Source organism: Apium graveolens, chromosome 6 (assembly GCF_009905375.1).
Source record: "Apium graveolens cultivar Ventura chromosome 6, ASM990537v1, whole genome shotgun sequence".
Taxonomy (NCBI): domain Eukaryota; kingdom Viridiplantae; phylum Streptophyta; class Magnoliopsida; order Apiales; family Apiaceae; genus Apium; species Apium graveolens.
Genome location: NC_133652.1, coordinates 300486056 through 300501011, shown reverse-complemented (window position 1 = coordinate 300501011; position 14956 = coordinate 300486056). Strand labels below are relative to the sequence as shown.

At 32.4% G+C, this 14956-nt stretch overlaps 2 protein-coding genes and 1 long non-coding RNA gene across 3 annotated transcripts; 2 read left to right on the top strand and 1 right to left on the bottom strand.

Annotated features, from left to right (window-relative positions):
* Positions 1–1765: 1765 nt before the first annotated feature.
* On the bottom strand, positions 1766–2569 carry LOC141666947 (uncharacterized). Its single transcript, XR_012552430.1, has 3 exons — positions 2461–2569; positions 2071–2096; positions 1766–1810 (listed from the first exon to the last, which is right to left on the bottom strand). It is a non-coding gene; the product is annotated as an uncharacterized LOC141666947 (long non-coding RNA).
* A 2466-nt stretch (positions 2570–5035) lies between these two features.
* LOC141666302 (secreted RxLR effector protein 161-like) lies at positions 5036–5599 on the top strand. Its single transcript, XM_074472292.1, has one exon. It carries the CDS (start codon positions 5036–5038, stop codon positions 5597–5599), a length of 564 nt encoding a protein of 187 aa, XP_074328393.1.
* A 6740-nt stretch (positions 5600–12339) lies between these two features.
* LOC141666301 (uncharacterized) lies at positions 12340–13890 on the top strand. Its single transcript, XM_074472291.1, has 5 exons — positions 12340–12621; positions 12741–13026; positions 13147–13390; positions 13479–13617; positions 13807–13890. The coding sequence occupies exons 1-5, from the start codon at positions 12340–12342 to the stop codon at positions 13888–13890; spliced, it is 1035 nt and encodes a 344-aa protein (XP_074328392.1).
* The last annotated feature ends 1066 nt before the right edge of the window (positions 13891–14956 follow it).

The window sequence follows — 14956 nt, the reverse complement described above, 5'->3', positions numbered from 1 at the left end:
CAGAAACTGCAGATTATTAAACTGATTATTAAGGCACAATTATCATGTAAATTTTCTCATATTACATAAAAAGTTAGATGCCATGTAAAATCCGCATAAAAATGTAACTATCAACCTGTTGAAGCTCTTTCCTGATTTAGTCGATAGTATCTCCTGATCTTGGATAAAAAAACATATTCTAGAACCCATCATATCCAATAATCTCATCGAAGTAATGTCTCACAAATTCTTTTCCTACAATATTGCAGGGTCTAAAATGTTGAGTTACAACTCATTGTTTCTAATTTGAATCTAGTAAAAGCAAAACATAATATGTAAAGCTAAATATCAACCATCACAATCTTCAAGTTCATCACAAAAAATATACGAATTCACAATCATACACATACATGCTCCCTCTGATTGTCCAATAATATACATATAACTATACTTCATTATAGTTACTTAAGAAATGTTATAAAGGTAAATACATTTTCAGAATCAGCACTCAAAATCCATTATTATAAAAAGAAAACCAAGTAAAACAATTATTTGATGCAATGCAACAACACCTTTTTAACTAGGTTTTTGTAAAATTTGATAAAATGAACCATTTGTAACTACTAAGAGTTTCCAACGTAGAAATAAGTACAAACAACGAGTTGCATATGCAGCAGCTATTAAGTTAATATATGTATTAGCAAAAAGTATCGCAAACAAATAATAGCAAATTAATAAAGTAAAGCAAACATTAGCAAGAGCAGATAGTAGATGAGGCATTAGTACAAAGATGAAACAAGCTTACCAGATAATTGCAAAACAAGGTATGAATAAGAGGGTCTGTGAAAAACACGACTGCTGATTAAACTTCTTGATATAGCTGTATAATATATATTTGTAGATCCTGAGAGAAAAACACAGAATGAGAGAAAAACCAAGTCAAAAATGTCTCCCAACAACACGATCTTGGCACCATTTGGATGGTTGATGTGAACAAAATCAGGAACAAACAGTATAGGAACAGGGTTCCCATTACAAACAACCAAATCAGAAATCCAAAAACTAACACACGAGACCATTCTAAACAACCCAACACTAATCCAGACACTAACACAATGGGATCCGGATCGAGGTTCTGAATCCTCTTTACCAGACTCAATCACAAACCATACAACCCCATAAGACAACCCAACCAGTGTTACCTAAGAAGACAGATGGTTGTGGTGCATACCATTTGGGTATTAAAATGACCACAACTATGCAAACCACATAGGTACATAGACACTAGTATCAAGTAATATTCAGAAACGTAGTTGTGTTTCAAATAATCCAACAGGTTAGGGTTGCTTCGCAAAAGGGTAATCAACACAAGAATTAAATATACAGCAATATAAAAGCATATAAATAAAAATTATATAGAAATCATACAACTAATACAATTCTTCAATATCATGCTCTCATATGTATTCATATTCACATTAAAACTAAACTGAAACTTAGCCTTTTGGATTAGAGATACAGCTTTTCGTATTCTCGTTCTGTAATCGTCAATTTGATACATCAAAAAACTCATAGCTATCAACAAAGGAATATCAGAACTAACATTATAACTAGTTCCCAATTCAAATAAAGCAAAGATAAAAAATCCAACAAAAAAAATTAAAGTTCAAACAAAAAACATAATCAAGTATCTAAAAATAAAATGAAATTACTAAATCACGCATGCCAAAGAGGAATGCTTATGCAGTCAGACACATTAGGGAGCTGATTTTTCGGGGGATGAGGCCCTTCTGATTTGGCTGGTCTTGCTCCACCTCCAGCCATTTCCTGTCTATTTCATTACAAATGCAGACCAAAAACTACATAAATATTATTAAAAAATTAATAAAAAAACCCCAAAATTAAAATTCATTTAACCTCTCTCAAGTCTCAGCCCTTTTACGACCCAAACAAAAAAATTCAAAATCTTACTGGTTTCAAACAATGAGAGCCCAAAAATGCAGCGCCATTAGATTTTGTGTGTGGGGGTGTATTTGTGTGCTAATATGAGAGGGAGAGAGATATGAATTCATGTTGTTAATCAGTATTTACCTTTATCTCTGGGCAAGTTTTGAACCCTGCAATGAACATTACAGCAGTAATGTAAATGATAAATGAGACAAGTACCTAAAACTTATTGCATCATGGTTTCACTTACATTAAAGTAACTCAATTTCATTGTAGATGAATAAATTGCATATAAATAGAGAAATGGGAGGGAGAGATAGAGTAACAGCAGAGAACACAAAATAATAATACAAACACAAAGAACAATGTACAACCAAGCACATCCAAGAACCTAATTCGAGTAATTAAAAAACTGATTATAAAAGCTTAAGTTTGAGTAATTGATTAAACCTCAAAACCTAATTTTAAGAAACGTGAGAGAGACAAAGAGATAGATAAGATAGAGATAGATAGATGGAGAATAAGAGAGATTACCCTAAAAATCCACTACCAAATATCCACTGAAACTGAAATCAAATCGAGAGATAGAACAATTAGCCCCAATTTAGTAAGTAAATCGAATCAATTGAACCCAAAATATAGCAGCAATAATTTGAAGAAGCCACAATATGAAGAAACTAAAGTCCTAATTATGAGAGAGAAAGAGAGAGAGTTGTATCGATGACAGATTAAACAATGAGACATAGAATGGTTAGTGAAAAGATGTTGGGCAGTACTTGGCGAAAAATGAGCGGGCTTTTGGCCGCTCTAACAATTCATCTCCAGCAATTCACTACATATGGGCCGCCGTTTTATATTTACGTGTATTTTAATACTTGATATTTTTTTCAAAAAATTAAATTTTAAATTTAATAAAAGAATACCTTACTTAATATTTAGCAGTACCAACTTATTTATTTAACAAGATTTTATTTATGTAAAAATATATTTATTACTTTTATGTATTTATTTATTCTGAACTCAAAATTAATATTTAAATTTTAATTTAACGTAAAATAATTAATACATAAATTAATAAAAACAAAATCTTATTTACACTATTTCAAACTATAAATTCACTTAGGTTCAAAACTCTTACTTTTTTAATAAATGAATTATTTACTTTCATACAAATTAGAAATTTCTAAATTCAAATAATATTTAATTTTTCTTTTTGTGTAAAAAATTGTATTTGTTTGTGAATAATCTAAGGCAACAATGTTTATGCATGTTACAAAGCTGAACACCTTTTATCTGAGGAAACACCAAGTTTACGGCTAAGGTAACACCAAAATCACAATATTCCAGTAGGCTAAAACTAGTATAGTTAAGGTAACATAATCTAGCAACATTCATGACTAGGACGTTGCGATAGACCATTTATGGTATAGTGTCTAGTTAAAGTCAACATGACTTGAATACTACTTACAGAATCTATATAATGGTGAATGTAGAAATGTGCTACAGACTTATTGTTACATAAGTTACTCAATCGATGGATAATAAGTCATCATCCGTCGGGACTATAATGAGTCATCGGTCGGAACCATAAATCTTATCCGTCGAGTGCTACATTATTTCACTAACTAAAATCTACTAAGGTGTTTTGTTCATGAAATCATCAAGTACACAACATATACACAACATTACAATAACAAATATGGTGTTACAAAAGAGTTTATTCCAACATATTTTTGATGTTACTAAAGGGTAAGGTGTTTTGCAACAGAACTGTGGTTACACCTTTAACTTGTTACCATAGAAATAGAAAATGTAACTATAGGTACTCTATTGTAATACATTGAGAGGTGTTACCAAAATTTCAAAAAGTGTAACCATAGACACCTATTGTAGTAGGGGCAAATCCAACACCCCCAAATTTTCAAAAAATGTGACCATAGCCCATTTTTTTGCTTTAGGTAACACTTTTTGGCCATTTTAACACTGTTTTTTGGTGTTGATACAGGTCAAATATGGTGTAGTGTTTATTGGCTATGATGCAAGACCAAAGGGGTACAAACTTTACAACCCCATTAATGGAAAAATTGTTATTAGTAGAGATGTTGTGTTTGATGAAGAAAATTCATGGGATTGGAGCAATGCACAAGAAGATTATAATTTCTTCCCATTTATTGATGAAGAAGACATTGAAGAAAATTATGGACAACTTAACACTCCTCACACATCATCACGAGCAACAAGTAATGATGGACAAACAACTTCCTCATCTTTATCAAGTGATAGTGATGAGATACCACCAAGGAATTATAGAAATCTTCAAGAAATTTATGATGAAACGGATGAGGTTCCCGCCATTTCCGACTTAACGCTACTTTGTCTTCTAGCGGAAACTAAACTAACAACCTTTAAAGAAGCCATGTAAGATAAAAGGTGGAAGAAAGCAATGTATGAGGAGATTAAGTCAATCAAGAAGAATGACACATGGGAGTTAGCAACACTTCCTAAAGGGCAAAAAGCTATTGGTGTGAAGTGGGTATATAAGGTAAAGAAAAATGGCCAAGGCATGGTTAAAAAATACAAGGCAAGATTGGTAGCCAAAGGCTACAATCAAAGACATGGAGTGGATTATGATGAAGTATTTGCACCGGTCGCAAGAATGGAGATTATAAGGCTAATAATCTCGTTGGTGGCTCAAAATGGATAGAGAATTCATCAAATGGATGTAAAATCCACCTTTTTGAATGGTGTTCTTGAAGATACTGTGTATGTGGAGCAACCATTGGGATACATCATGAAAGGACAAGAAGGAAAAATATTAAAGTTAAAGAAGGCCCTATACGGATTGAAACAAGAGCCAAGGGCTTGGAATAGTAGACTTGACAAATACTTTCAATCTCAAGGATTTCACAAGTGTCCATATGAACATGCTTTATATGCCAAGGTTACAAAAAATGGAGAATTTCTTCTTGTATGCTTGTATGTGGATGATTTAATATTTACGGGAAATAGTCCAAGTATGTTTGAGAATTTTAAGAAAGACATGGCTAGAGAATTTGAGATGATCGACATTGGGCCTATGTCTTAATATCTTGGCATTGAAGTTAAGCAAATGAATGATGGAATACGAATATCACAAGGAAGCTATATAAGGGAGATTTTGAAGAAGTTCAAGATGGAAAATTGTCAAGCCGTTAGCACCCCTATTGAGTGTGGATCAAAGTTGTCAAATTTTGAAAAAGGTGAGAAGGTGGATCCCACTTACTTCAAAAGTCTCGTGGGAAGTCTGAGATACTTGACATGCACGAGGCCCGACATACTCTATAGTGTTGGACTTGTTAGTCACTACATGGAGATTCCAACAAAAACACACTTAAAGGCGGTCAAGAAGATTCTTCGTTATCATAAAGGTACGATGGATTACGGGTTATTTTATCATCGTTATAATGAATTCAAACTTGTTGGTTATTGCGATAGTGATCGGGCCGGTGATATTGATGAACGAAAGAGTACCGCCGGATATGTGTTCTTTATAAGTGATACATCTTTTTCATGGAGTTCAAAAAAGCAACCCATTGTTACCTTATCTACTTGTGAAGCGGAATATTTGACGGCATGCTCTTGTGTTTGTCAAGCTATATGGTTAAGCAAGAGTCTTTTGAACTTTAGCAATTAAGCAAGTATCTAGATTTTTCCATGGAGTCATATATAAAGCCTTGTACAAAATCATTTATGATCAAGTCACTTTTCAAGCATTATAGTTTATATAAAATATCTCTTCTCTTAAATATCTTGAGTTGTTTGAGTTTGAGTGAGATCCTTTCTTCCAATAGACAGTGCAGCTGCATTGGCACTTGAATATAATAGAGAACAAAGTAAAAACAGAACGAAACCATAATTCTTCTAAATACCACAGTCTTGATCTACGACCAAACTTTTCCAGTAGCCGGCATCTTATTCTTATTCTTATTCTTTTTCTTATTTTTATTCTTTATACAACACTTTGCCAGTGGTCGACATCTAAATTTCAATAATTACGCGCCCTTAATATGTGTCTAGAGTTGCACACTCATGCGCCTACTAAGGGTATCTAAGGCTAGTTCCAGAACTATAGCGTAAATTATAAACGGGTTCGAAAACCACTACAAAAAATGGGCATTTCCTACCAGCGTTTTGGTAGGAAATGGCCCAAATCTGGTAGGAAACAGGGTCAATTCCTACCAACGAGCTTGGTGGGAATTGCTCAAGTTGGAATTGCTCCTTGGTAGGAATTGGTGCTTGTATCTCAAATGATCCCCACTTAACAAGTGGCTGCCTATGTGGCATGTGGCATGCTACATGATCGGCCATATCACCTGCCACGTCAGCTGCCACGTCACATAATTGGGGACCCAGTTGATGAGTTGGCTTGTGGTACCGAGCCACGTGTCCTACCACGTGGCAATTTACACTGTCACTTCTTTTTTCCTACCAGAATTGGTAGGTTTTGATTGAGTATTTCCTACGAGAATCGGTAGGTTTTAATTAAGATATGGTAGGTTTTTTGGCAGAAGCCATGAAAATGGACATTTCTTACCACCGTTTTAGCTTGAATGCGGTAGGAAATAGCTTGAATGTGGTAGGAAATGTTGGACCATTTAAAAAAATATATATTTTGTTGATATGAATTTAGAACAAATTGTACATAACTAACATCTAAATTATAAGCATGCAACAATAACCAAAATTAAAAAAATTCATCATAAAGCGAACATATCACTATTATAATATAAAAAGTTAAAATTACATCTTCATAAAAATTGTTCAGTATTGGAAATAATTCATTTGCAATAATTAATAGATGTTTAAAAGGTTTAAACTAATCATCTTCTAGTTTTCATTATCGTTCAATCCTTTTCCTTCATTCTTTGTAATGTCTTCATTATCGTCATTGTTTTTTAATTTTCTTGGCCTCAAATGAATAAAATCTACATAAGAAGAGTAAATAAATGTCAGTAGTCATTAACACACATAAAAACATGATTACATTTAGTAAAAATTAAGAAGTAATTACATAAAAACTATAAATCAATCAAGATTATAATATATGTTGTGAAGATTTAAATGCATACATATATAAGAGATGGGTAATATGAAGAAGATGAAGATATTTATCAAAAGAGAAGAAGAAGAAGATGAAGAAATTGTGTAATGAAATTTGGTAGAGTAGATGAAAATGAAAGGGAAAAGAGAAAGATAGTAGTTTATAAATTCAAGTCACCTATTTCCTACCAATATTGGTAGGGTATGGGTTAGGGTGCAATTTTTAAATTTTTTTCATTTGTTTTTGTCTCCGTATTTGAAATTTTTGTTTTTTGTTTTGGCTCCATGTTTGAAATTCTTTTCAAATTAGGGTTCGTTTTCTACCAATATAGGTAGGTTTTGAATTGGGCGAATTTTTTGAATTTTTGATTTTGCCTCCATGTTTGATTTTTTTTATTTGGCTCCATGTTTGAAATTTTGGAAAAACTAAGATTTATTTTCTACCAACATTGGTAGGTTTTGAGCTTGGAGAATTTTTTTATTTTTTGAGATGTTTGAATTTTTTTTATTTGGCTCCATGTTTAAAATTATTGTGAAACAAAGATTTATTTCCTGCCAATATTGGTGGGTTTTGAGTTTGGCGAAATATTTGAATTTTTTGTTTTAGCTCCATGTTTAAAATTTTAGTTTTGGCTCCATGTTTGAAATTTCGTGAAATTAGGGTTTATTTCCTTCAATTATCGATAGGCAGAGCTGTTCACGAACGAACTGATCCGAGTTTTGATCGAACCGAGTCGAGCTTTTTTTTTTTGTGAGCAGAGCCGACCCGAGCTTTCTTATCGAATAAAATAATGTGTTCCATCTCAAACTCGTTAACTAACGAGCCAAGTCGAGCGGATCTAGATACAAGTTTTCTCCATCAATACGAGCCGAGTCGAGCCAGGCCAAACAGAAGTAAAAAATTCTCGTCTAATCACTGGTTGACTGTTAAAATAGCAAACCAAATACATTTATTTTTTCAAATTTTTTTTCATATTGGATATATATATATATATATATCTTGATATCCGTACCGTTGAATCATTCATAAACAGTTTTAAAAAAATCAAAACCTGAATATTGGAGTAACCGCTAGTAAGAAGAACTGGTCCACCCATTTTTTAATTATTAAAATAACAAACAAAATAAATTTATTTTTTTTGAAATTTTTTATCATATCACCAAAATATATAAATCTTGATATCCGTATGGTTGGATCATTCATAAATATTTTTTTATAAAAATCAAAATATCAATATGAGACTAAACACTAGTTAGAAGTACTATTCAAAAAATTGGTTTTTGTTAAAATAACAAACAAAATAAATTTATTTTTTTCTAAAACTTTTGTCATGTCACTAAAACATATAGATCTTAACATCCGTACAGTTGGATCATTGATAAATATTTTTTTAAAAAAAATAAAATTTCAATATAGGTCTAAACCCTAGTTAGAAGAATTGGTCAAATTACTGGTTGACTGTTAAAATAGCAAACTGAATACATTTATCCTTTTCTAAAAATTTTATCATATCAAGAAAATATATAGATCTTGATATCTGTATGGTTGGATCATTCATAAATATTTTTAAATAATTGAAGCATTAATATGAGGCTAAACACTAGTTAAAGTACTATTCAAACAATTGGTAGATTGTTAAAATAACAAAAAAAAATTATTTTTTTCTAAAAACATTTTCATGTCACTAAAACATATAGATCTTAAGATCCGTATGGTTGGATCCTTTTTAAATATTTTTAAAAAATTGAAACATCAATATGGTACTAAACGCTAGTTAGAAGAACTAGTTAAACTACTACTTGACTGCTAAAATAACAAACCCAATACTTTTTTTTAATAAATTTATCATATCACTAAAATATATAGATCTTGACATCTATATGATTGGATCATTCATAAATACTTTTATAAAAATCAAAACATGAATATGAGAATAAACACTAGTTAGAAGTACTATCCAAACCATTGGTTGATTGTTAAAATAATATGAAAAATAAATTTATTTTTATAAAAAAAAATTAATATTACTAAAATATATAGATCTTGACAACCGTATGGTTGGATGGTTCATAAATATTTTAAAATAAACACCGATAAGAGTTACTAGTTAAACTACTTGTTGGTTGTTAAAATAGCAAACCAAATACATTTATATATTTTAAATATTTTTATTATATCACTAAAATATATAAATCTTGATATTCTTATGGTTCGATCATTCATAAATACTTATAAAAATCGAAACATTAATATGACAATAAATGCTGGTAAGAAGAACTAGTCAAACTACTGGTTGACTATTAAATTAGCAAACCGAATAGATTTATTTTTTTCTTATAATTTTATCATGTCAATAAAATATATAAATCTTATCATCCGTATGGTTGGATAATTCATAAATATTTTTTAAGAAACTGAAGCATTAATCTGAGACTAAACACTAGTAAGAAGCACTTATCAAACTTGTGTTGATTGTTAAAATAGCAAACACAATATATTTATTTTTTTTTAAAAAAAATTATCATAACATTATAATATATAGATCATGATATTCGTAAGGTTGGATTAATAAAAAAATGAAAAAAATTATATTTTGTAACCCTCAAGAACTCATAAACTATGAATATAAAAGCTATCTCAAATATCGAACAATCTCGCTCTTCGTCTTATTTATAATTATTTTCTTATTCAATATTTTTACTATAAAATGACATTTCACTTTTAACATTTTAATTTATTGAAACATTTTCTTATTTTAATAATTTTTTTCATAATAATTATATATTTTTTTTAAAAATAGAAACACTGGAATGTAAGTATAATCAACTAACTTTTGAGTTTCACTACTAAAATAAATAGATATTTATATCTTTGGAGTTTGATCAACAAAAGTATGACATACAATAGACGAAAAAAACGAAAAAGCACATTTTTCTTAGTTTTCACCCATTTCCTACCAATATTGGTAGGAAACGACCCTGAATTATTAATTTATTTTCATGTTTCAAAAAAATGTTATTTACTTTTAATAATATGTGGACTAGTGATGTGGATGGTGGGGAAGTGTTAGTATAAACTTCTATTAAAACCTACCAAAATTGGTAGGAAATAATTCCCACCAAACTTGGTAGGAAATAGTCTCAGAATAATGATATTATTTCTTTTTTCAAAACATATGAGGGCTGAGAATGTGGTTGCTGGGACCATTTCGGTATAAAATTATGGTCAAAACCTACCAAAATTGGTAGGTTTTGAGTTTTCTACCAATATTGGTAGGTTTTGATACTTGCGTGTACAAAATCTGGCCCCACTTGGAGTGATTCCTACCAGATTATATGTTGGTAGGAATTGCTCTACCATTTCCTACCAAAATATTTTCGTTTGATTTGTTTGGTAGGAAAAGGTCATTTTTCTTGTAGTGAACGTAGAGACTGGATTCTAAAATTCACATATACTTATATCTTATAATTTCGAGATCAAAGTTCTTATATATTGTATGAAATCAAAAACAGAATTGAAAAATCTTTTCGGAAAATTAAAAAGTATGTCAAAAGTACTTACCTCAAGGTCGACACTTAAAATCCAAAATTAATAATGCGAACAAATCCTAAAATTTAATAAGAATAGAAAAATTAATTATTTAATCTATAAATAAACCTTGATCACGCATTAGTAGAGTAAGATCACAGAAATCATAATAGGCCTTTATGCCCATTTAACGATCCCTTTAGTAATCTGAATATCAATATTTTAATGGTTGTTTGTTATCTTGCATAAATATATTTTTAGGGAAAATTCTCAAATTGGTCACAGAAGTGAAGCTGTAGTATCAAAATTTTGATTAAACTTAACGGGGTCTCAAGCGTACCACTCTAGTAACCGATAATGACAATTCTGTTAGTTTGACCGGTTGACCAGACGGGAAGGTGACATGGCCAACATATCTTGGACAGAGTGGCTCAGTGGTGTTATGTGGAACGTGAGTCAGACCCGAAAATTAAAAATAAAATAAATGAAAAATAAATAACAAAATGACAATTAGAAATAAAACTAAACTGACCCGTCACATACCAAATTAGGGATTAATATGTTCAATCGAGGTGTGAGAGAAACCTTAAATATCAAATCGAGTGCGGAAACTTGTTCGGAGGTGGTTCAAATCGTCTAAAATTGAAGATGTATGTTCAATCGAATCTTAACAACACTTATGTATGCATATTGAACTTCGATTGTTGTGTTATCTGGGTATGTATGTGTAATATCATTTTGATATTTGATTTACCATGTTCGTATATGTAAGTTATGTTGTTGTATTTAATCTGATTATGTAAATCATGTTGTTTTATTTAATTTGATTAATCTGAACTTGTGTGTTTCGTGCTTAGTTGTTGTATTTATTTGCATGTTACAGTTCAATGTCGAAGGTGTCTTTATACATACACAACCATGGTGATTTTACGCCAATATCAAGTATGTGGGTGGTGAAGTTGATGTTCTAGAGGATATTGACACTGATTTGTTGTCTTTTAGACATTTGGATGAGTTAGCTTGTAAATTTAGTTATCACCCTAGTGAGTTAAGCTCTGTTTGGGATTGCTGTTAAAAATTGCTTTGCTGTTAGAAAAAGTGCTGCTGAAAAAAGTGCTGTTATAAAAATCAGATGACTGTTTGGTAATTTTTTTGATACGTATATGTGTTGATGCAAAAAATTAAAAATAATGATGCTTTTGGTATGATTTGATGGTGAAATCAGCATCTGCTTCTCGCAATAGCTGAAAAGCAGCTTTTTCTAAAAGCATGGGGGGACCTCTTTCTCTAACAGCAGCTTTTAGGCTAAAAGCACTTTTTCGAAAATCATCTTTTAAATTTTACCAAACAGTTTTTTAACTGATTTTCAGCGAAAAGCTGCTGTTGCTGTCTGCAACAGCAATACCAAACACACCCTTAGTGTACTTCAAAACTAATGGGAAAACATGGGAAAATGGTACAAGGTTGTTATTTGATGATAATTCAGTGAGAGAGATAGTTGAGATACATAGAGGTTTAGGTAGAATTGATCTGTATGTGGATCATTATGAGTTAGATGAGGTGATTTATGGCACTAATAATGGGGGCGGGGGAGGGAAAAACAATGTAGTGATTACAGTGATCCATTTGATCTTGAATATGATGTAGAAACAGAGAGCTCTGAGTTTGATGAAGAAAGTCTATATAATGAGTTTGGAGAGAGTGATGATGAACTCAGAACTAATAGAGAAAATTGCAAAAAATTTAAAGAGTCATTAACCATTAACAAAACTAAGTCTGATGTTAGAGTAACCAATCCTAGCAATATGAGTGATGATGACTCTGACTTTGCTTCTGAGGAACTAAGAAAAGAGTCATCTTTTAGTGAAGATGAGAATGCTAGGATTGGTTATGTTGGGCCTCCAAATCCCAAGAATAGGAAGAAATCTAGGACCACTGTTAGGTATCGACAAAAAGATGAGATTATAAGGTGGCAGGTGGGGATGAAGTTTAGGTGTATGGCAGAGTTCAGAGATGCTGTGAGGCAGTATGGAATTAGGGATAGAAGGGGAATTCAATTTGTTACTAGTGATTCTAAAAGGTGTCAAGTATGTTATGCAGCTGATTGCAAGTTTTACATATGGTGCAACAAAGACAAAGATGGTGAGAATTATACCATTAAAACCTTGGTGAATGAACATAATTGTACTAAACCCTATTCAAACAGGTTGCTAGTGTGAAATATCTAACTGAAATCTATGGTAAAAGGGTTAGGAGAAACCCACAGTGGAAAGTCAAAGAAATGGCAGAGGCAATCAAAAAAGAATTAGAGATTGAGGTGCCAAGGATTAAAATATTAAGGGTTAGAAAGGCTTCATTAGACGGTGTGCATGAAGCTTTGAAGGAGCAATACTCAAGGCTGAGGGATATGGGGCATGATATTTTACCTAGTAATCCCAAGAACACAGTGCAGATCAGGACTAGTAGGCTTAATGAGGGTGATCTCAACAAGTGTAAGAGGATATACATATCTTATCATGCATAGAGGGAAGGTTGGAAGGCTGGGTGTAGACCTGTCATAGGCTTTGATGGGTGTTTTTTGAAGATAATCTGTGGAGGCCAGTTGCTTTCAGCCGTAGGTTGGGATTGTAACAATCAGATGTTTCCAGTAGCCTATGCAGTTGTTGAGAGTGAGAATACAGATAGATGGAGATGGTTTACTGACTTATTAACTGAAGATCTTGGACTTGGTGATGGCACTTGGTACACCATTATATCTGATCAGCAAAAGGTACTTGACAATGCTTTAAAGGATTTGTTACCAGGAGTTGAGCACAGGTTCTGTGCTAGACATCTATACAGCAACTACAGGAAATGGTATGTCATCAATAATTGATACATTTCTTGTTTCTAACTATGTGCAAACATATTAGAGCTTATTATATGAACTTTCATTTTATTTCAGGTTCTCATATTTGCTTCTTAAAAGAGCATTCTGGAATGCTTGTATGTCTACATACCCTGCAACACATACTAGAGCAATGAAAGAATTGAAAAAGTTGTCCAAGCATGCATATGAACACCTTTATAAACTACCTCCAAAGGTGTGGACTAAGGCACACTTCTCAACACACAACAGGGCTGATAATGTTGAGAACAATATGAGTGAATGCTTTAATAACTGGATAATACATGAAAGGTGAATATGTTATTTTCTTTCAAATGAGTAATGTCCTCAGTGAATATGTTATTTACTTTCAAATGTACGTAATGTACTGTGTGAATATGTGTAGGTACATGTCCTTGCTGAATATGATCCAGGAAATATATTTCAAGCTCTTGACTATGATCAGAGTGAACAGAGATGCCATGATTAGGTATGACTCTCAGCTGTGTCCTAAACTAAGAAGAAGCTGGATGTGCTAGTCATAGAATCAAGGAATTGGAGAGCAAGATAGAATGCTGCAACAACTTATTCAGTGAAAATGGGGACCAGAGTTGTGACGATTGATCTAGATGCAAGGTCTTATGATTGCAAGGCCTATGACTTGATTGGTGTACCATGTGAACATGTCATAGCTGCAATCCAGGATAGAAGACACCATCCAGTAGACTATGTATCTGATTTCTACAAGAAAGAGAAACTTATGGCATCTTATAGATTCCCACTTGAAGCCTTAAAATATGAGGAATTTTGGGAGATACACTCAACTGAAGAGCTACTGCCACCAGATCTTCCAAAAAAATAAGGGGAAGACCAAAAAGAATGAGGAGAAAGGAAAGCTGGGAGGGTGGTAATAGGTCTCAAACATCACAATCATGGCCTATTCTGCAGAGGTATATCAATAAAAGGATCATGCATTGTAGCATATGTGGTTAGGAAACACACAGGAAGTCTAATTGTGCGAATAAGAATGAAGTGCCACTTGAGGAAACACACACAAGAGAGTCTGACCAAGGTCAATATTCAGTAAAGAACTCTGAAAATGTTGTGAAGAAGAAGAGCACTAAAGAGCTAAGGAGGAAGTAACTTCAAGTAAGGAAACAAGTCAAAAAAATGATAAGGGCCAACAATCTCATGATGAAGATCCTGTACATACCGAGGCTCAAGACCTAGTGGTCACACAAGAAGACACAAGGTCTATGAAAGCAAAACATGTCAAGAGGCAGAAGATTCAATTAGGAGAAATGTAAAGATGACATATAATGGCATAGAGGATGGAGCACCTGTGGAAAGTCAAGCAGAAGAATCAGTGGCCACACAAAAAAACACAGTTGAACCAATCAAAGTTCCTAAAAGAAAATTGCCCTTTGTGAAAGATGACAACCCTGCAGGTAAAGTATTTTGCTTAACTGGGGATAAGTCAAAGAAGCTGGAAGAAAATATGAGGGGAGCTGTGGGTGACAAGGCTCTGCTACTCCCACAACCTGGGGTGTCCTAGT